Source organism: Pelodiscus sinensis, chromosome 18 (assembly GCF_049634645.1).
Source record: "Pelodiscus sinensis isolate JC-2024 chromosome 18, ASM4963464v1, whole genome shotgun sequence".
Lineage (NCBI taxonomy): Eukaryota > Metazoa > Chordata > Testudines > Trionychidae > Pelodiscus > Pelodiscus sinensis.
Window position 1 is genome coordinate 21673884 of NC_134728.1, and position 23320 is coordinate 21697203.

Sequence of the window (23320 nt, forward strand, 5' to 3'; positions counted from 1 at the left end):
CCGTGTAGCCGCGTTGCACGGGGTTCGAAGCAGCGGGGATTTAAAAATGGCGGCTCCCCGCTTATGCAAATGAAGCCCGGGAAATTCAAATCCCGGGCTTCATTTGCAAGTGCGGTATGCCTACATTACCCCGCTAGTTTGAACTAGCGGGGTAGTGTAGACATACCCCCAGACCTTTAGGGCTGACCAAGCCTCTAAATCTCTACAGAACTATTTATCACTGGAGCGAATTGTTACAATTATCTTACCTGGTCTGGACCCATAGACATGCCGGACATGGGCATGGTGTTAATATTCATTTGTCCAATATGACCACTGCTGCCATTCATATGCATCATATTATAAGTTGTAGGGCTGCCTTGATGGCTGAATTGCTGCTGTGGAAAAGAACTAGAGCACACAAGAACAATTACATTTACCTTCCATAAAGTTTGGCTGGCATTTTAATGATCTGCTACTGACATAGCAGATAGGTAAGAAATAAAATTAAATCTTTACATGATTACCAGCACCATAAGGTACCCCACATGTTACTTTTACACATTGGACTGATAATACAGAAACACCAGTACTCTGATCAATTACCTTTTGTTATCTGAAATCTTCAAATTGATTTACCTTTCAGGAATCTGGTAAGTAGGTGTTATTGCTAATTAATGGATACAAGCTTTCTCTTGTAGCTCCCATTTCAGAAATTTTAGTGATAATATTAGTCCACCATCATAACAACTGTTGTGCTCAATACATTTCTTCCAAGGTATGTTGTCAATATTCCTAGACTAAATCTGATTGCTAATTATAAAGATATAAACTCATGAATGTTAGGTGAAAAATGTATTCAGCCATCTATTCATACTTAACCAGGATCAAGGGCATAACAGATACTACATGCAAAGCTAAGTATGGGACTCTTACAGCCCACTCAATTAGCCTCATTTAGCACCAGTACAACAACTGACAGGAGAGACGTTAGATAGCATGTAAGTGAATAGTCATGTAACCACATCAAATTTTAGCTGTTACACAACTACAGTAATTCCTCATTTAACACGATAGATACATTTCAGAAAATAATCGTGCTAAGTGAAAACGTGTTATGCGGGGTCAATTTTCCCATTGAAAATAATGGAAAAGGTGGGGGTTGCGTTTCAAGCCCATATGTGCTCGCAGCTCCAGCCTTCACTTGTTAGCAGCTGGGACCGGGACATAAGGTTGGGGGAGAAAGGGGACTGAGTTATAGCAGAGAGGGGAGGTGTTTGGCTCTGGAGAAGGGCGGGGAGGGGGCTTGCAGCTGGTGGCTGAGTTTCTCCAGCTGGCCGGTTGCCGGCAGCTGCCCGGGACTTCCTCTGCCTCCTTGCAAAGCGGTGGAGATTCACCGTGCCGTTCCCCGGCGACCCTCTCTGGCCAGATGCCTCGCTCTCTCTCCTCTGCGCCCCGCTTGCAGCCGGCGGCTGGGTTTCCCCAGCTAGCCAGATGCCGGCAGCTGCACGGGGGTTCCCCTGCCTCCTTACAGCGGCGGAGGTTTGCCGCGCTGTTCCCAGGCGACCCCTCCTCGCCAGCCTCCGGCCAGAGGGGATCACCGGGGAACGGCACGGTGAGCAGTGAACCTCTGCCGCTTTGCAGGGAGCCAGTGGAAGCCCCGAGCAGCTGCCAGTGACCGGCCAGCTGGGGAAACCCAGCCACCGGCTGCAAGCAGGGGACGGAGGAGAGGGAGCGAAGCATCCCCAGAGGGGGTCGCCGGGAAATGGCGCGGCAAGCAGTAAACCTCTGGAGGCAGGGGGAAGCCCCGCACAGCTGCCAGCGACAGTCCGGCCGGAGAAATTGTGTTATTGTGGGGACGGGTCATGTTGTTTGAAAAATGTTCTCAAGAAAAAAAAAAAGTGCTATTGCGAAAATGTGTTAAGTGAGGAATTACTGTATTCAATAGTCCCCAGAGGTGGGGCCGGCAGCCAGCCCCACTCCTGGAGAGCCCGCTGCTACCCCTCACTGCTGCCTCTTTATCAGAGGCAGCAGTGTGGGGGTGGCAGCAGCCCCTGCTCATGGGGAGCTTGGGAACCATCTCAGAACAGTGGCTGCTTTGCAGCAGCCTCCCTTCCCACTGCCCTTGCTGCAGAGGGAGGGGAGGCACCATGGAGCTGGTGCTGGAGGGAGACGGATATTAAGCTGCCTCTTGCACCCCCTTTAGGAGGCAGCAAGGGGAGAGGCAGGCAGATTCGCAGAGCCGGCATGCCCATGCAGCCGGCTCACCACATGTATCGGCTCCTGCCTGCTTTTATCAGAGGCAGCAGCACAGGAGTGTGGGTGGGGAATGAAGGGAAGGATCTGGTGCTCGTGGGGAGCCCAATTCCGCCCCCCCCCCTTCTTGCCCCTGATACAAAGGCAGCAAGAGGGGGAAAAATACATGTAGTCAACAGGATTAATTGATAAGCCCAGACTTATTGGTTATCATACAGTTGTCTACATGTTGACATCCCTAATTGAAAGTGTGAGTTCCCTCTCCCCCTTATTTTTCTGCTTAAAATTGGGAGATTTTTCCTTTTTTCTCCACTTATCTGAAGTGAGCTTTGACCACAAAAGCTCATGATACTATATATTTTTGTTAGTCTCTAAGAACTAGTTTTTTGACAAAGACATGATATTTTTTTATCTGTTGGATAGAAACTAAAATGTTCACTTTATCTTGATCAAAATCCTTTTCCGTTGCAAAATGTGAGAGAGTGTTTTACATTTGGCTCCAATGAAAGACAGTGGCAGGGTCATGAATAAGAAAATGCTATAGCAAAGCACTAAGTGCTGCAGAAGAAAGAATGCATAGCTGTTTGGGGTGTGGTGTGTTGTAACATCTTGTGGCACTGAGACCACTTACAGAGAAAAAGAGAAAATGAGTCTGCTTTACAGCCTTAGCTGAGAGTCACCTGGCTTTTAGCTCACGCTATAGAGCAGGGGTGGACAATAAAAATATACAGTGGCCCTCCAGGGTTATTCCCTGGCAGGCCAAAACCAGTATATTTACCTGCATCTCTGCAGGTATCAGGTAATCACAGCTCTTGTCGTCCATGGATCATTGGGAAGCAACGTGAAAGAAGACACCAAATCCTGACACTCCCATTAGCCGCGAACAGCGATCCATGACCAATGAGCGCTGCAATCACCCGACACCTGCAGAGCAGCAGGTAAATATAGAGATCAGGGCCTGCGGGGACTACCCCTTCAGACCGGATCCATCCCATGGGCCACAATTTGCCCACCCCTGCTGTACAGGCTCATGACTAAGCTCCAGAGGTGCCAGGTTCCATTCCGCCTCTCGGCATTACATAGCCACTTGAAGTTCATATTCTCAGAATTCAAAACTGGTTGACGCAGAATATAAAACAAGATCATTCACAACCATGCAGTGGATTTATATGCCCAGCAGATGTCCCTCTAGATGGTTTACATCGGGGTGGGGAACCTCAGACCCGGGGGCCAGATGTACCCCTGGCTTGCCTGGATCTGGTCCCCAAGGCTCAGGGCTCTCCTTCCAAAATTGCAGAACCTGTGCTGGTTCTCCAGCCTCCTTGCTGCCCCACACTAAATGTCTTAACCGTGGCCTCCATAGATCCTGGTATGTGAGGAGAACATAGGAGTGTCTTTCTCCTTCTCAGTTGGGGGCTGCGTCAGTGAAGGTTTTTTTGCTTCTCATTTGTTTGCAGTGTGTTTTATCTGTGGACCAGCAGCCCGGGACCCAAAAAAGGTTCCCCACTCCGGTTTACATTGAAACAATCATAGTCACATTTCCAAACCAAAAGACAATTTCATATTAACTAGTATACTGGTGAAACGTGTACTTTAGCTTTCCTTTCTCACCACTGCTAAGTAGTATGTATGTGTACTTAAGTTACAGAAAACACACACACACACACACACACACACACACACACACACACACACACGGAAAGCTTTGAAATACTTGTAAATAGCTCACCACACACACTAAGAATTGTGAGGACTTTGGAAATGAGAAAAAAGGTTACAAGTTAAGCTTAGTGGCCAAGATACTGTTTCATAAAGACTCCCATGACACCCTTAATCTTAGTATTGAGGGGACAAGAGATTCATGAAAGCCTTAAATCATAATCTTGACCTATGTATTTTTGGATTACACCTTTAGTAAAAATAATTAGTGTTATAATTAATAAAATAATTATGGGTGTGCAGGTGTGGGTACACCCACACCCACCCACACACACACACACACACAGATGTGCACACACTTTAAATGGAAAATAAAACACATCTATTGTCTTCATCAGCATGAACGTAGGTTTTAATTACTTAGTTTTTTCCTACAACATATAATTGGAAATAGTGTGTGTTTATTTTAAAAAATATGACCATAATTTTGTAAAGCAGCTAGTGATTTTGGGTGTCCAACTTCAAACAATTGAATGGTAAAGGCAAAACTGCCATCGATTTTAATGGAGCCAAGATTTCATCCATGATTTTCAGAAAGTGCTAACCACCCATTCTTCAAAACTCTGAAGAGTCTGAATTTTAGCACTTGAAAGCCAGGATGCCCAAAACCAGTGGTTACACCTTTGAAAAATATTGACCTAAGTCTTTGGTGCTCACCTGCTCCTGGCCATGTTTCCTGATGACCAGCCTTTCATCTCAGGGGACTGATACATTGCTGCTGCCTGAGAATGCTGCATCATGGGATTTTGGGAGGGTCCAATTCTTGATGACATCATTGGGTTTGGAGGGCTTGCTACTCTACTGAAGGTGGGATCAGGTTGTTGGCTTATTCCTTGCAATAAAAGGAACAAAACAAATGCTAATTGTCTTTAAGTATTTTCTAGTCTCCTTGCAATGGAAGATGAAAAATATCACATTTAATATAAGTTAACAAGCATGATAAGTCCTGAAGCATCAGATTTATATTTATTCTTAAATACTAGTTTGCACTGCCCTTACATGGGAAATGGATTTGTACATGTGTATATGGACATTTAAAACTTCATTCACTTCTGCAGCTTATTTCCCATCTAGAATCCTTTCCATAGCAACAACAAGCTGTGATATCAAATTATAATTTAATGTAACAAATAAGCAGCAGGTGCAGAAACATTTAGCAATAAAATCCTGGTTTTGCAAATATCAGTGAAATAGCAAAAGGAAAGGGAAAAGACTCATGTAGGCTATATCAGCAAAATGATTTATAAATGGAAGTAGTCAATTTTTCAGCAGTGTTTTTAAAAGTTTTCCTTCAATATCTGAAAGGTACTATAGTGTTTTCAATACGAGCTGGTTACATTTTCCTCATAACTCATATGGGAAAAAGCGTGAAGATATCTTCCTTCTCAATATTATTTATATAGCATTATAGATAAGCATGAGAAATTATAAGAAAAGAAGCTAATAAGGAATTAATATATGTAATATCCATATTATTAAATGACTAAATTATGAGAATCAGTAATGTGTTGCTCTAATTAAATGTCAACATTTAATTGAATGCTGCAGAATGCTAGTCAGATATAAATGATTGTAGTATTCTGTAACAAACAGCCTAGAGAATTTACTTGGGATTATGATTCTGGATACATGACAATGACTTTTCGCTCTCAAAACTGGATTTTGAGGACAACCAGATACAGATGTTGCATGAATTAAAATAAATATTTCATTGCTTTCTATAAATGAAAGACTGAAAAGTTCTATGGATAACATGACAGCATAGAATTATCCAGGCAAAAGAGTTATCAAAACAGAAATGGGGTGGCAGGAAAAGAGAGAGAAGAGTGATAGACTCTGTTATGTCAGGAAACATATCACTGAGTTCCACAATAAACAGTACACTCTTTGGCATCACATTTAACTCTTTTGATTTTGACTGTTTAAATGAGAACTAAGGGAGCTCCACATTTATAAGGTAATAACCATTTCCTGCACTGAAGAAATGCTGACACCTAAAACAAAAACTCTTAAGGAATTTCTTAGTCCAAGATGTAAACAAGCTACACAGATTAACAGCTTTCCCCAACACTCACCTCTCATCCCTGCACTCTATCTGTATACGGAAGGTCTCTGTGCTTAAACTGCCTACTACCAACAAAAGCTTAGCCATCCTAAATCCTTTCCATTTCCTTCTCACTTTCACTAGCTTTAATATCTGCAGGAAGGGGAAGCTGAAACAGACATTTTAATTAATAGGCAGCATATGGCAAATTCTGGAAGCAGCAACCAGAGAGTTTTGCATAACAATTCTATATAAATTCTTGGGTTTTCACTGTTTATACTGTATCTTCACAAACAGAAAGGACTTGCCTGTATATTTGTGGCAACAACAGCTGTTATGGGAAATAAATGTTCAACTATGGATAAATAATTTTATAGCTCCCCTGCACTATGACAGAGAGTTCCATTTAATAATATTTGGCTACAAAACAGGTTTAACATCCCTGAAAATTCCCCAGCCATACACATATTTATCTTAAGCCCCATTGTGATTTGGAATATTTAGGTAGATGAGAAAAACGGAAGAAATGGAAAATGGAGCGAGTGAGAGACAGAATTGAGATGTTAGTGTCAGTACCATAATTAGGCGGATATGGGAATTGCTGTGAAGGAACTTGAGCCATTGGGGGACCTGCCAGAGAACTGTCCATGCTTCCTGAGGCAGTCACATTTGGTGGTGGACTGAAGGCCTGAGGTTGCTGTTGTTGCTGCTGCTGCTGCTGCTGCTGCTGTATCATCATTGCCATCCTCTGCTGTCTGATATGATGACTTATTAGCTCCCTGTTGCGTTGAGCCACCATCTGAGCATTAAGAAAACCTTGCTGCTACCCCACAAATAAACAAAAAAATGTATTGGATGATAATTAACAAGTAAAATTAAAGGCATGCCAGAGAATAAATCCATGTAAATACTGTGTACCCATAGGACCCAGCACATCGAGAACTAGCAATGGAATTCAAATTAATGAAAGCCAGCTGACAGCGTTAAAATGATCAATATATCAAGTTTTCATTCTAAAAGCTAATACAAGATGTTATCCTCATACCACTCGTTTTACATATTACTTACACTCTACATCTGTAGCATATCATAACTTACACTCTACATCTGTAGCATATCATAACAGACCACTGACAGGTCTGCAGTTTCAGAATTGTGGGAGAAATTACCCACTTGTTAATGAGGATCATTCTTGAGCCACCAAAAAATAAGTATACCCTATGGAACCATGAGAGAAGGCCTGAATTCTACAAGGACCTTGTGGGTGTGACAAATTTGTTCTCATCTATTTTATAGCCTGCAATCTGTAAAGGGTTAGTTTGTTGATTACTCACCTGTGACCCCACTTGTGGCTGCATAACTGGCCTCAAGCCTGGGGCACCACCAGTACCCGAGTTTTCCATTTTCATCTCAAGTGCCTGACGGGTCTGATTCAGAAACTTGGGGAAGACAGTTAGCAGTGTGTAAGTGGGCTGTATTAATCTGCTTGAAATAGGAATTTACCACCCCCCACAAAAAAAGAAAAACAACCAGGCTATAACCACCAAACTAAGTAACAATGGCTAAACACTTTATGGAGGGGGGAAGGAAAGAAACCACCTTTCTGCAAACATGATCTTTTTAACTTTTGCATCTAGAATCTAGAAATTAATATTTTCCCTAGTTAGATAAATAATGCTGAACCATACAACTGTTTAAATATAAAGATTAAATTCATATTCAGATTAATTGTCCTGACTTTAAAAGGCTTTACTTTCTCATAAAATATTTTATAACTAAAATTATTAGAAGCATAATTTCATAGATCAACTTTTATGAGTTCCAAAATATATTTAACTACAGATTTCATCTCTAGTTCAAGGATGGACACTGTTGGAGGTATAAGACACATGACAATTGCTCCCAAAATCCATAGCCTGATTCAATGTCATGACACAACCACGAAGAAAGCTAAGCGGTGGGAAGTACTGAATACCACACTCAATAGTAGCCACTCCCTTAATTTCCCCAGCCTTTATTATCTGATACACTGTTATCCAGAACTTGGTCACTACCTTTTACATTTGAAATAAAAATTTCCTCTGCTATTAGAAATTTTTTTATTCAAAACATATTCAGTGTTCCCCAATGACTTCTGCGTAATAAAAGTTGTACTGTACTGAGGGACATACCAATTAAACTGAACTATTATGCTAAGAAAACTGTGAGACAACAAACAATCTTATTAAAGCAGCACTTTTAAAGCAGCAGTGTTAAAATGCATCTAGTTTATTGTACTCTGCCTATCATCATAACATCAAATTATCAAAAATGCATCAGATTAATAAGGGAGAACAAACTTTCTATCACCATTAATTTATATTTAATATAATTAATCAAATCAAGTAATATATTAATCCATCTATTCATAGAGAAAGTGATTGATAGATAATAGCACATTTTGATATCTGTGAATTCATTGTTCTGAAAATTACGAGTTAATTAATTTGCAAAGTAAATAAGTTGAAAAGCTATTTATTTATTAAAAACAAACCCAGATAAATTTACTGTAGAGTTCTTTGGCAGAAGACATCATTGAGGCCAACAGCTTAAAGATTCAGAATAAAGACTGGACAGGTGTATAGCTAAATTAGATCATCCAGAGTTTATTTTAAAGAGAGTAAAAAAAGGGAAGGAACATAAATCTTTCTACCATAGGGCCAAACTAACCTCTAAGAGGGAAGTTCTAGGAAGAGAGATCTTCTGTGAGCAACTTATTCCATAGGTAACCTGACTGAGATTCTGGTACCTTCTTCTAAAGTTTAAATCATGATATTGGCCACTATCAGGCAAGATATTGACTATCCCTGGAATGAACTACTATAGCAATTTTAATGTTCCCTTTATTATTCTGAAGCAATGTACCCCTTTCTCCTTGTAATTAAGTTGTTCTATCTTTTAGAATAAGATAAAAATGTAAACACAAAAGCAAAAAGATTACCTGCTGCCCCTGAAGCCTCTGCTGGAGTTGCATTCTGAGCTGCTTTGGTGTATTGGTTCGGGGTCTCATCACACTTGCTCTAGGATGCATACTTTGCAGTGGAAAACCACTCTGTTGGCTCATCTGATTCATCATTGAATTAAAAGATTGCTGTTGTCCCTGCATGTTAGTAAAACCTCCTGGCATTGCTGCCCCTTGCCCCTGATAGGGCTGACCATATAATGGAGGCTTCTGGTCAATCATAACTGAAGATTCCTGACCTTGAAATGAATCTTGCTTCGGTTCCAAAGTTTGACCCTTTAACAAAAAACACATTGCCAATAAGAATGTGATACTATTTAAAACCAGAACAAGTAGTAAGTGCCGAAGTAATCATAAATTAATACAGAAAACTATCCAGCTAAAAAGGCAGTGATCATTGTTGAACCAAAAATGTAGCATTTGTAGGCTGCTATTCACCTTAGTTTTTACTTCCAGCAGTCTTATCTCTTTGCAGTGATTATAATTAATAAATGACTTCAAAACCATTTTGAAGACTCTGACATACAGAATTGTTAAAAAAATGTTCCTTTTATAGCTTAAAGTGTAGTTTTACTCAAAAGAATGACTGTTTCTTAATGATTTCCATTTCAAGTGTGCTCATTCTATAAGATTTTTTTTAAACACATATAGATAAAATAAAAAAATTAACAGCCAGCCATGCAAATTCAGCCTGCGATCTGAAAGCCATACTGACTTCCTCACTATTTGATGTCATTGTACCCTGCAATCTGAACTCTGTAGATGATGCATGAATCACAAGAGTTTAATTCACTCTCCTATAACTGCTATTTCTGAAGTGCTAAGAAGAATAAACAACAATACAAAATATTGTAAGTAGTCAGAAATTGGAATATATCATATCTTATGTTAAAATGGCACCTATTACTTTTTCAAAAACATAGACACTCTTTTGGTAGAAAGTTTAATGAATACTGATCAGTGATTTTAATCAAAGAGGAACAACTGAACCAGATTCTAAAAGGTGAATGCTATGATTTTTCATTCTCTTTCCAATTACAGGCAGACCCCGGGTTACGTCTATCCGACTTAAGTTGGACCCCTAGTTAAGAACGGGGGGAGGGGGGGCGCCGAGGGCGCAGCTAGTGCGGGGTACCTCCCGCACTATCGCCGCCTCCAGCGGCGCGGGGGGGCGCTTCCCCCCAGCAGACCAGGGAGACGCAGAGCGGCTTTTCTCGCCGCGGAGGACGCAGGCGGCGGAACCGCCAACACGCACCGCGGTCCCGCTGCCCGCGTCCTCCGCGGCAAGAAAAGCCGCTCCGCGTCTCCCTGGTCCCTAGTGTCGTCCCCCCCCAGCAGACCAGGCTTTTCTCGCCGACGCCTGGGGTAGAGCAGCTGGGGGGCTGCCAGGTTGGTCCCATAGCGCCGAGGTGCGGCACTACTGGACCAACCCAGCAGCACCCCACTGCTCTGCCCCAGGCGTCCTCAAGTCAGCCGCTGCTGAAACTGACCAGCGGCTGACTACAGGAAGCCCAAGGCAGAGCTGCTCTGCCCCGGGCTTCCTGGAATCAGTCGCTGATCAGTTTCATCAGCGGCTGACTTGGGGACACCTGGGGTAGAGCAGCTGGGGTGCTGCCGGGTTGGTCCCCGCAACGCCGAGGTGCGGCGCTACAGGGACCAACCCGGCAGCGCCCCAGCTGCTCTGTTCCAGGCGTCCCCAAGAGCAGCTGGGGTGCTGTCGGGTTGGTCCCGCCGCGCCAAGGGTCGGCACTACCAGACCAACCCAGCAGCACTCCAGCTGCTCTGCCCCAGGCGTGTCCGATTCAGCTGCTGCTGGTCAGTTTCAATAGCGGCTGAATCTGGACGCCTGGGACAGAGCAGCTGGGGCGCTGCTGGGTTGGTCCCCGCAGCGCTGCATCTCGGCGCTGCGGAGACCAACCTGGCAGCACCCCAGCTGCTCTACCCCAGGTGTCCCCAAGTCAGCTGCTGCTGAAACTGGTCAGCGGCTGATTCCAGGAAGCCCGGGGCAAATCAGCTCTGCCTCGGGCTTCCTGTAGTCAACCGCTGGTCAGTTTCAGCAGCGGCTGAATCGGGGACACTTGGGGTACAATATGTACCAGTTCCGACTTACGCACAAATTCAACTTAAGAACACACCTACAATCCCTATCTTGTACGTAACCCAGGGACTGCCTGTACCAATATTAGAGGGAAAAACAGGAAAATAAATGATTGAACTCTTGGTTACTCACTTGATTTACAAGATCAGGAATTCCTAATGCTCTGTCAATTTCCTCAAGTCCTGTGACATCTGTGTTACTCAGCAATGTGTGCAACTGATCTAAAAGAGCTCTTTCATCACTCTGGCCTTCTATGTTAGGAAGTGGACATAAGAAGTCATCCAAAGAACTTCTAAGTAATTGTCTATAAAGCAACAGGTTTAAAATCGTTGATTATAAAAACATACATAATTCTCACGTAGCATATGTCATCTGAGGATACAAGCACCTTCACAGAAATGGGTATTACTCATAGGACAGAAGGGCAAACTAAGACAAAGTTTAGCAGACATAGACAATGTCACGATGAGTCAATAGCAGTGCTGAAAATGGAAACGAAGGGCTTGTCTACACAAATACATAGTTCATGGCAAGCTGAGATGCAGACAAGCCTGGAGTCTTCACTCCCAGTCGACTTCTGAATGCACTAGAATGGTGAAGACTATCAAATCCAACTATTACCAGTTATGAATCCATGACAGCAAGACATCAGAAATTTTCAGAGAGAGTTGGAAAATAACTTTAGAAGTTCACTCCTAACTTCTAATGTGGCAATGTCACATTTTCATATATAAAATATGTGTGTGATTAGAAAAACAGTTTTTAAAACTATTAAAACAAAGTTGAACATTATTCTGAAAGCTGTTAAATCAGATCATTTTAAAATCTGCTATACACCATATTGTCCAATGTGATGTTAGTGTTCCATTAGAGCACACACTCGTTTTTTGATTAATCTTCTATTTCAGCTGATGCCCACTGCTAATGGAACAAAAATCTCTGGAAATGCTTAAGGGGTTCAGACAGTCATGTCTTTGAAAAAATATTATTCCATTTTTTTTTAAACTCTTGCAGTAGCAGTGATCATATTCATGCAACACAGCTTTCATCAGCTATTTTAAACCCTACCTGGTTTGTGACACTCGAGGTCCTTGCTCCATGGAAAGCATACCATCAGGCCATGATCCTGGTTGGCTAGATGGTCCTGGTTGCCCATAAGGGTTACTTCCCATAGCCATATTAATCTCATTAGGTCCTATGAAATAAAATTCATGTTATTTTTTTTTAAAAGGTAAAATTTAACCTCTTGGTATGGATGTGAAGTAACAAATGGTGATTTTACAGACCTTTTCTTATACTGGTAACTTCAACAGGTTAACACTCCATTTAGAATTAAATACTTGAACAGCATGTGTACACACACACACACACACACGAAAGACTAGAGATATTGCTCGCTACATGATTTTGATTTCTAGTATCAGCCATACAACCTCTCAAATGAGAACAATATGAATGCAATAACCTTACATAATTCAAAAGAGATTTTTCAGGGTGGGTTCATTTAAATTAAAGAGGTTTAAATCCTCCATTTTATCTTTGATTTAAATCAGAAAGTGGGAAACCATATTTTAAACAAGGTGAAGAAAAAGCAATGATTTAAAAAAAATCAAAACATTTTATTTTTTTAAATTATGAATAATTTTGTTTTAAAATAACAGTTACAATTAAATCTTATAAAAAACATGCTACACCTACACTTACAGTCTCCAAAAAAATTAATTAATGGCTCAGTCCAGCCTAACTACTAGCTCTTGCTTCTTGGAAGTTCTGCACTTTCAATTTCTGTTTCTCAGCAGACTAAAAAGTAACATGCAAATAAAGACAGAAGCTGCATAAGATTGTTTGTTCTGTGATTACGCGGTGATGGACCTTGGCCAAGTATGACAGAGGAGTTAGTTAAGACATTGTTTTAAACACATACAGGCTACGTCTACACTGGCATGAATTTCCGAAAATGCTTTTAACGGAAAAGTTTTCCGTTAAAAGCATTTTCGGAAAAGCGCGTCTAGATTGGCAGGATGCTTTTCCGCAAAAGCACTTTTTGCGGAAAAGCGTTCGTGGCCAATCTAGACGCGGTTTTCCGCAAAAAAGCCCCAATCGCCATTTTTGCGATCGGGGCTTTTTTGCGGAAAACACTACCATGCTGTCTACACTGGTCCTTTTGGGCAAAAGTCTTTCGGAAAAAGACTTTTGCCCGTACGGGAGCAGCATAGTTTTTCCGGAAAAGCACTGATGATTTTACATTAGATTGTCAGTGCTTTTCCAAAAATTCAAGCGGCCAGTGTAGACAGCTGGCAAGTTTTCCCGGAAAATCAGATGATTTTTCGGAAAAACCTTGCCAGCGTAGACACAGCCACAATGTATAGGAAAGGACGACGGCAGCATAAAAAGGAATGGACTAGAAAGAAAAAGGGAAGACATTATTCAGTACACAGCTTTCTATATTCCCCCACACTTTTGCCACAGAAAAACTGTCATGGCTTCTGGGCATAAGAGTGACCCTCTCTGGGAATATTTTGAAGTAATTCGCTCCCTTGATAAAAAAGGAAAATATGTCAAGGATAAGCAGTGTAAGAAAAAGATGAAGGGCCTAGTTGCAAGAAACAAAACATAAAAAGGAAAAATGCTTATTGGGAGAAAAGATGTAGAAGAAGATGTGAATACGGATGAGTGGATCATCTGCTTAGTAACTTAAATAATTCATTTTGCAATTCATAATTCTTAAAGATTCTATGCAGTTTAATATAAATTGATTTGATAAGTAAATTCTTAAGCTCTTTGCTGTGTTGGATGTTGATAGAAAAAAAAAAAAGTTTAACTTACCTAATTCTTATGGCTTGTTTAATCAGTTAACTAGGTACAGAATCTATCACTCAAAAATACAATAAACAGTAAAACTCCAGTTGTTCGGCATCCAGTGGTCTGGCATTCCTGATAGTCTGGCACCAAATGGAACCCGGAAGTGCTCTGGCCAGCCGGACAATTGGAGCTGCTCTGCCCCCCCGGCTTCCTCAAGTCCACCGCTGGTCAGTTTCAGTAGCGGTGGACTTGGGAAAGCCCGGGGCAGAGCAGCTGGGGTGCTGCCAGGTTGGTCCCGCAGCACTGCCCCACACCTGAGCGGCACTGTGGGAGCAACCCAGCAGCACCCCAGCTGCTCTGCCCTCAGCTTCCCCAAGTCCACCGCTGGTCAGTTCCAGCAGCGGCAGACTTGGGGAAGCTGGGGGCAGAGCAGCTGGAGTGCTGCCCACACTGCGCAGTTCCCCGCCGACCCCTCCCTCCCCCGACTCCTCATCGCTCCTCTTCTGGTACTCCAGCATATCCAATAATCTGGCATCCCCTGGGTCCCAAAGGTGCCGGATTATCGGAAGTTTACTGTAGAAAGTTGCAGTAAGAGAAATCTAGAGTTGCCAGTTTCCACGGAGTGTCATTCTTCTTATTTTATATTACCTAATACATGCCTTTTATTTTGGAACACAATGATCACAGTCCCTAATGGTGATGCCATAAGTCTATTCCCTATTTTATTTGAGCATAACCTCAGCTTTTCCAAGGGAACCTCATTTTATACTTGTTTTATCAAAAAACAGAATTACCTGTGAGTGCAATAGGGCTTACTCCAAAATTAAATGCACTCTAACCACAGTCAGTCTTAGCTTTTTCGTAACTTGATTTAAATCAATTATTTTATGGGTGATTTAAATCAATTCACTCTGATTTTAAATAATTTTAATTTTGTTTTGCATTTGTACTTTTTAGTTATTTTCCTAAAAAAAATGTTAATTGTCATTGGATATTAACTATTAAAACATGTTTATTTGCAACTAAATCTAGCTTTTACATTAAATTTTATATTACTAACTAGGACAATACATTATACCTAAGCACATTTATTTAAGCAATCTCATATAATTTACACATATTCCAATTTTTAAATGTTTACATAGTTAGAAATGGTGAATTATTCATTTATTTACTAAGATACTGATTATTTTTACTATTACTGATTAAAATAGGAAATCTAGTTTAAAAACAAACACAAAAGCCCCCTAAGACTCCAAATAGAGTCCCTTCATCTGTAGATGTGTGATTTCTAGAATACAGCATTTCACAGACAGAAACACAGTAGAAGCCATCTCCAGAAAGAATATATAGTTTATGAATAAATACAGTGTAGCTTTTTTGTAAGAAAAATGACATCTCCAAATGGAAATCATAGAATCATAGAATCATAGAATCATAGAATCCTAGGACTGGAAGGGACCTCGAGAGGTCATCGAGTCCAGCCTCCTGCCCTCAAGGCAGGATCAAGCTCCGTCTACACCATCCCTGACAGATGTCTATCTAACCTGTTCTTAAATATCTCCAGAGAGGGAGATTCCACCACCTCCCTTGGCAATTTATTCCAATATTTGACCACCCTGACAGTTAGGAATTTTTTCCTAATGTCCAATCTAAACCTCCCCTGCTGCACTTTAAGCCCATTACTCCTTGTCCTGTCCTCAGAAACCAAGAGGAACAAATTTTCTCCTTCCTCCTTGTGACACCCTTTTAGATATTTGAAAGCCGCTATCATGTCCCCCCTTAATCTTCTTTTTTCTAAACTAAACAAGCCCAGTTCATGAAGCCTGGCTTCATAGGTCATGTTCTCTAAACCTTTAATCATTCTTGTCGCTCTTCTCTGTACCCTTTCCAATTTTTCCACATCTTTCTTGAAATGTGGCGCCCAGAACTGGACACAGTACTCCAGCTGAGGCCTAACTAGTGCAGAGTAGAGCGGCAGAATGACTTCACGAGTTTTGCTTACAACACACCTGTTAATACAACCTAGAATCATAATTTAAGCAAACAAATATAAGCAAACAAACTAACAATTAAAAAATATGATATTCCTTGGTCTGGAATTATTAATTATCAGTAAGATTAAGGTACTTGCTACAGTGTACCTGGCAGTTTGCAAACATAAGAGGAAAATATGGAGCTTGCCTCAAGGCATGTATCTTTAGATACAAATCCAGGTACTGAAATTAAAAGGATCTTTATTATGAATGACTGATAAACAAACAACTATGCATTTTATTAAATAGGTTTTTACAAATGTAGTGCGCTTACTCATATTAATCATCTGCTGTTGTAGCACTGGTTTTGTACCAGGTATGCTATTAGACCGGATGGGCAATCCGGGCATGGAGCCACTCACTGCAGGTCTGGGAAGGGATGGATTATAGTCTGGTCCTGGTCTCACCAATGAGTTAGAACTTGTAGGTTCCAGTCTGTTAACCTTGGAGTTTGGCAAAACCCAGTCTCCTGCCAGATGCTGATTCATAGCCATATTTCTGTTGGGTCCACCTAGAAAAATGAAGAGCATAGAAAAGATTATTTGTCCTATAGAACATATGATTAATGTTATTATTGGAACCATTTCTATTTTCTCCCTAATTATAGTGACAGTCAATGAGCAGAGAACAGATTACTGAACTACTATTAAATAGGGTCATGGCAGGCTTCATTTCTTCTTAACACATTAATTTAGCCAAAATTAAGGATATGAACTGGTCATGTCAACCATACATTAAAAGACAATTCAGTATTTCAAAAGAGCTTTTTTTTTTAAAAAAAAAAATTCAGCTAAGAAAGTCCCAGAAGAACACACAGATGGGATACAGCTTTGCCCTAATAACCCCAGCAATGGACAACAACAGCTATTCAAATTCAGTTTAATGATTTAGATTGTAAATATTAAAGATTAGTATGCCTCATTCTTATATATTCAGGTTTTTAACTAATTCAAACACATTAAAATGTTACAGTATTTTAAGGTTAAATATTTTCAATTATAATGAAATCTGTTTGTATGTAATCAACAAACCCATATGTGCTCCAAAATTTTCATGGTTCTCAATCATTCTTGGACTCCCACCCATCATGTTTTGCTTTTGTAACATGGAGAATGCATTACTCCTCACTGGAGGGCTTGAACCCACAGGTATAGGGCTGTCTAAAGACATGGCTCTGTTGAAAGGAGGACGGACAGTCTGCACAGATTGGGGACTTCTCATACCTGTTAAAGAATTAAAAGATGCTTGCAACAATACACCTTTAAACAAGAAATAAAACATCCTACTGATGATTTACAGACATTATATCTATTTATAGTCTACTATGCTACACATTTAACAAGCCATGAACGGTTATTTTTACTGTGTCATTTGTCCTTGCTGAAAAATATAGTTAGCTACCTTCTTCTCCAAACAAACAAGTCTCTAGACCCTCGGTAATATATAGAGCTCTGCGCAGATAAAAAATTAGTATCTGCATCCGCAAAAACGATCCACAGATATGTGCATCCACATTCATGGATACCCGTGTATATAAAATGGATTTCCACACATTTGCAGGGTTCTAAGATACAAAATTTGTATCTGCATCTGTATCCTCAAAATTGAGCTGTGGATATCCATAGATTTGCAGGGCTCTAGTAATATGATAAAACATTTTAAATTACAACCTAGGATTCTTTCACTTGCCATATACTGTATTACAATTTAATGCTCTTGATCCATTGGTGTGGGTCTTCAGTTCTTTATTCATCATATACACCAAGTTTCCTGAGAATGAGTCTGGAAACTACCGGTCCTTTCATAAGTGTACAACTCACCACTCTTCATAATGTTAATTGCAAGCAAGGTTCTATTCTTCACCCTTAAAAGTTACTGTTCCCTTAAACATCTGAATCCCACTGGATTCTTCAATCTTATTCACTGTCAGATTACCTCTTTGTTAACATATTCTCATCCTACTGTGTCATACCTGGAACCTATGTATTTTATCAAAACCCATGCTGTTCCCTTCTCTTTGGTTTGCCTTTGAAATACATACTAGTTTCACACTCTGAAATTCTTGCCTCAGAGTAAACAAAGAACTACAAGGTTCACCTCCAGTATGAAATTTAGTTAACTCAGACATTCCTCAGGAGGGCTCAAAAAATGTACTGGTCAGAGGAGTAAACTTACTTGCCAGGTGATATCTACTTCAAGCTTTCATAATGTGCTTATCTAGTATCTATGCACTGAGACAGATATAGAACACTGTGGGAGTGGTACTGGTGGTATCCCACGAGCAATATTTACCTTCAGTCCCACTTCCTCTACTAGTAGGGATGGTCAGCTCTTCAGAAATAAAAAAGTTGTATTTATTAGATGGGTCATGCCTGAAGCTATCTGGGTAGAGCAGTGGCCAATCAAAAGTTTGCCATTCATCCCTTAGCCTTTCCCCAGACAGCTGTTAAGGTTTTAGTTCCTTCTTTTAATCTGCAATTTCCCCCTTTCGTAACAAAAAGTTTTTCCACTTTCTTTGATATGTGGATTTCTAGAGTGCAACATTCAATGAGTGCAAGAGAGACCATGAAATGGAAAGCAAAGAGAAGTTGACTTAACATTTGTACGGCACACAAAGTTCTTGAGGCTCTTTGTAGTGCTAGAGAACTACACATGGACATGCCTTTGGCAGCGCTCACAATTCAGATATACAGTTCTGTATTAATTTTTAAAATTTAGTAAAAAATTCAGATGCTGACTGAAAAGGGATTGTCAGTGTCCTCTGATATTTCATAATATTCCTTCACACTAGTTATATAAATAAAATCTATCAATGGATGATTAGCTGCGTACATATAACTTGTTCCTGTAGACGGATTTCCTACCAAATCAGAAAACTTTCTTCAAGCAAAAGAGTTAAATGTACATTACAGCAAATCACACAATAGCACCTAATCTTAGAGAAAAGTGGAATTAAATGAACTTCCTTACCCAAGGGGGCATTTCCTTGAAATAATGTGTGCTTAGTTCCAAGGTTACTCCCATTTGTAGATACAGAATTATGGTAAAAATCAGAACTAGTCAGATCACCCAGTATTGCATCCAAGTTATCCAAGTCTCCACTCATCTAGAAAGAAAAAAAAAACCAAAACACTGTTTAATCTCACATTGTTCATCCTTTAACTTTCCATTTAGCCCTTCACAAGTCTTAACAACCCATAGCAATATATTCAATTATAACATTTCAGAACATAATGCCAGCTTCCAAAAAATTCTTCAGACAGCATTCAATATTTGGTTAGCGCATTTTGATTTGTTTGTTTCTGTTTCCTTGTTTGTTTGGGAAAAGCAAAACTTTAGAGATAGAGTAGATACACAAATAATTCACTTGAACACAAATATCTTTAGCATCTCAAATTTGGGAGACTTCTCTGCATTTATATAAAAAGCTTGAATGTTATAGTGAAGCACTAAGGGCATTAATTCATAGTCACAGTTATTATAAATTTACATGCCAGTAACTCAGTGCACTAATGAACAGTTTGTGTACACAATCACAGTAACTATATGTGCATATTAGGCACTTATTTTCCATTAACCTCATGCTTACCTTTCTTGGAAAATTTGTCTCTGAAGCACATAGGCTACATCTAGACTGTGCTCTCTTGCACAAGAAAATATGCAAATGAGGTGAAGCAGTGAATATCGCTGCACCTTATTTGAATACTTAATGAGCCTCCATTTTGCGCAAAAAAACCCTCTTGCGCAAGAGTTGTTCTGCTGCTTTTTTTCAGGCAGAATGGCTCTTGCGCAAAAGCCCCTTGTGCAAAATGGAGGCTCATTAAGTATGCAAATGATGGATGGCGATATTCATTGCTTTGTTTCATTTGCATATTTTCTTGTGCAATAGAGCAGTCTAGACATAGCCATATAGTTTGAACAAAATTGATCTATATTAGTTTGCAAGATAAGCTCACCATGCAAGTTTTCCAAATTTCTCAGATATTTAAAGAGAGTATGTATATATAAGCTACGTAACAATTGGTAATTGCCTTTATTCTCCAATGGGAATAAGGTGTTTAGTTTACATCTACTTTTAGTAAGTTGTCACTAAGAAATGTAAAACATTTTTTAGGATGTTTAGATATTGAAAAACTGCTCTATGAATAAGTCAACATTATTGATATTAAAATAGTTCCCAAAACGTGCGAGATACTATATGGAAATAGACTGTCCTTCTGGGAAGAACAAAACCTCTCAATAGCAAAACTGACTTCAATAAGAAGCCACACTGTGCATATGAGTTGTAGGATTACCTACATTTGTACTGCTTTTGAGTACGGAAGCATCGATTCAGATTTATTTCAACAGAGTTCAATATTTTCAAATAGTGTTTTAAATTAGGATAAGAAGCAATATTTGAAGATGAAATGGGTCTTCAGTCAGACACAGGGGTCTGCCTCTATGGAACAATTAGAGTATCAGCTTTGGCTATTATATGTATGCATAACTCAAGTTGATTTTGGAAGGCATTTCCCCTGCCCTCCCCCCCGCAAATTCCCAAAGTTTGTTTAAACATCTAAAGTGCTGAAAAACATAACTCATGTAATATATATTCAGGAATACACTTTCTTTACAGGATTCACAAGCATTATTCCTGCCTTTACACCAATGTAATCGAAGGCAACCTCACTGGAACCACATCTGTGTTCCTATCATAGAATCAGAGGAAAATTTCCCAAACACATTTTTAAACCAAATTGCATATAGAAAATGGATAAGCTCTATTTACAGTCATCCTCTTACTTCCTACTGTAGCACCCTCAACTGATTAATTGAGTCAGCTGGCAATTTCCAAATTATCCATGAAAATATATGCTATGTAAAAATCGCAAATTTTAAAGATTTAATATTAAATAAAGCACATAATACACTTTATCTTAATTTATCGGCTGATAGCTGAATAGTAATATCATTCAAAGAACACCAGTATAGCAGATTTTATTACAATACATACTGTTGTTCAAGTCATATGTACTTAGTTAATGATTATAAAATTAAACATATGTTTTATACTGTGTTTACACAGTAGAGTCTTGGAAATATTTACATAGAAAAATTAAATGTTCTCCTTTTTGGCTGTTAACTAATGAGAAAAATATTGGTAAGTTCATTAATAAAATTTCTGTACAAGGTTAAATACACTACCTCTTCAGAAGGTTCTGTTTTTATTTTGATTTCCTTTTCTTGACTTGAAGTAGGAATAGAGGAGCTACTGCATTGTCCCATTTTATTATCCAGTCCTTCTACCTTAGGTTTCATTTCTTTTACATCATCTTTGTCTAGTAGGTATCTGAGTAGAGCATTGTTTTCCTTCTTCTTAGGACTCAGTTGTTCCTGTTTGATAGTTCCTTCTACACAGGTGGCTGTACTGCTGGAGTCATGGTAGGTATCTTTACCAGTAGCTTCAGCTGTGATCTTCGCTACTTCTGCTGGAGAATTACCATTCTGCAACAATTTATGCAAAATCCTGTGTTTTTCTTGTAGCAGGGACCCATGCACATTTGATGAGGAAGAGACCCCTCCAGATGTAGAAGAGGAGACTCCTGAGGGACTAGTAACATTGGTAGAAGATTCTTTGCACCCAGAGTCCAATGGTGAGTTTGACAACGTAGAATGCCCTCTCTCATCTGAGGAGCATGTGAGTAACTGAAGGAGCTTTTTATGTCCTTTGCTTTCATTTGGTCCCCTCTGACTCTCAGACCCTTCCAAGTGTCCTTCTTTACTGTCTTTGTCACTAAGGAGGTCCCTGTTATTTGACTGGCACATGGAACTCTCCACTTGACTTTGTTCACAATACAAGCCAGAAGGGCTCTTTGATTCCTGGTTGACCATTTTACTTTGCTGAGCTATATTCATATTTGGGGAATTATCCAACTTTGGACCCGGTGAGGAAAGTGTTGATAGAAGGGAAGTTCCAACACCCTCACTAATGGCTTGAAGGGCACTAAGAGAACTGCTAGAGAAGCTGTTGTTGCTAGTGTTGCTAGCAGATCCCATTGGGGAGTGCATACCTGTGTCAGAGTTTTTACAACTGTTATATTACAGAAGTTATCACATCTACATTTGAATTTATTTGCCAGAATACCGTTACATACTAAATAAGTCTATTTAAGCATGCACATTAAGAACTGAAATACACACCACAGAAATAAATACTTTAGCATTAATTACCGTGCCTCTAAATATACCCTCATCATAACGTTTTTTATGTATTTTACACTTAAGGTATAGTGGTTTAGATCATTATTCCCTCTAATTATTTCCATCCATGTGCAGAATAAATTTTGTTATAAGCACCCAGGCATATATGCACCACCAGTAGAAACATATGCTGCTGGCTGTGGGTGGTCTGCTAATCAGCTGGGTGGCATCTGAATTTTTCCTGGGTGGCCATTCAAGTGCACAGCCTACAGGGACTACTGGTTCAGATGTTACAGGATCATAATATATCTAAAAGATCAGCAAATTCAGATACAGGAGCAAAAAGCAATCTGTAGAGAAGATTTTAACACAAGAATGAAATACCTGCAACTGGAGAAAACTGGTGCGAACCCATTTTTGGACTCCCACGATTCCTAGGAGAAATCATTAAGTTCTGTTGGCTGGAGGTCAAGCTTGGACTACCATGTGGTGGACTATTCATAGTTAATCCATAACTGTTGTTCTGATAAGGAGAGGACTGCATTCCTGGTCCAGAGCTGATCGGTCCAATATTACCAGGTCCTACATATCTAATGCCACTCATCTGTCCCATCACGCTGGGATCTCCCATGCCATAGTTTCTGTTCTGCATTGACATGCTTTGACTTGGTGACATATTCGTAATAGCACCAACAGAATTTGTGTTTCCAGCTGTAGGTGGTCTGATGTTTTGTCCCACTGGATTGGGATTTGGTCGATATCCATTCTGTTCTCTGCAAATTCAACATACCACCATCCCACCCCCCAACAGAAAAACATTTAAAACTTTATAGCAATCAAGTTCCACAAAGAGAATTTAAAATATTATTTAATAATTGCTCAAAAAGTTGTAAGAAATGCATAAATCTAGGTCAACAAAGGTCGCAGTAAACTTGAGTCGAGTGTCCATGCTGCTCATTCATTCAAATATTAAAAAAGAGTAAAGTCCTTCCCCATTCTCTGCCTACTGGACTGAGGGTGTGTGTGTGCGTTTGAGAGACTTGGGGCTTCTGCTTGGTGGGGTGGAACTAGTGACTTCTGCACTGCATGTAGGGGAGGGCGAGCATATCTTCAGCACTGCAGGGGTGGGAGGCTGGGACAGAAGCCAAAGGGCAGGTTATGCATGTCTTCTGACGCTCAAACTTCTGAAGTTTAAGTATGCA

General features: G+C 40.1%; 1 protein-coding gene across 9 annotated transcripts in view; it reads right to left on the reverse strand.

The window, feature by feature from the left end:
• Positions 1-23320, reverse strand: part of NCOA3 (nuclear receptor coactivator 3) — a 182331-nt gene that overhangs the window by 4580 nt on the left and 154431 nt on the right. For 8 of the 9 annotated variants that reach the window (XM_075901559.1, XM_075901554.1, XM_075901553.1 and 5 more), the window contains 12 exons: positions 22503-22891; positions 21123-21988; positions 18906-19041; positions 16967-17158; positions 16210-16446; positions 12166-12292; positions 11230-11401; positions 8979-9275; positions 7333-7437; positions 6575-6821; positions 4612-4786; positions 249-390 (listed from right to left, as the gene is read on the reverse strand). In XM_075901559.1, coding sequence (XP_075757674.1) covers positions 249-390; positions 4612-4786; positions 6575-6821; positions 7333-7437; positions 8979-9275; positions 11230-11401; positions 12166-12292; positions 16210-16446; positions 16967-17158; positions 18906-19041; positions 21123-21988; positions 22503-22891 — 3085 coding nt within the window. The remainder of the gene's footprint in view (positions 1-248; positions 391-4611; positions 4787-6574; positions 6822-7332; positions 7438-8978; positions 9276-11229; positions 11402-12165; positions 12293-16209; positions 16447-16966; positions 17159-18905; positions 19042-21122; positions 21989-22502; positions 22892-23320) is intronic. The other variant, XM_075901560.1, reaches the window with a different exon arrangement.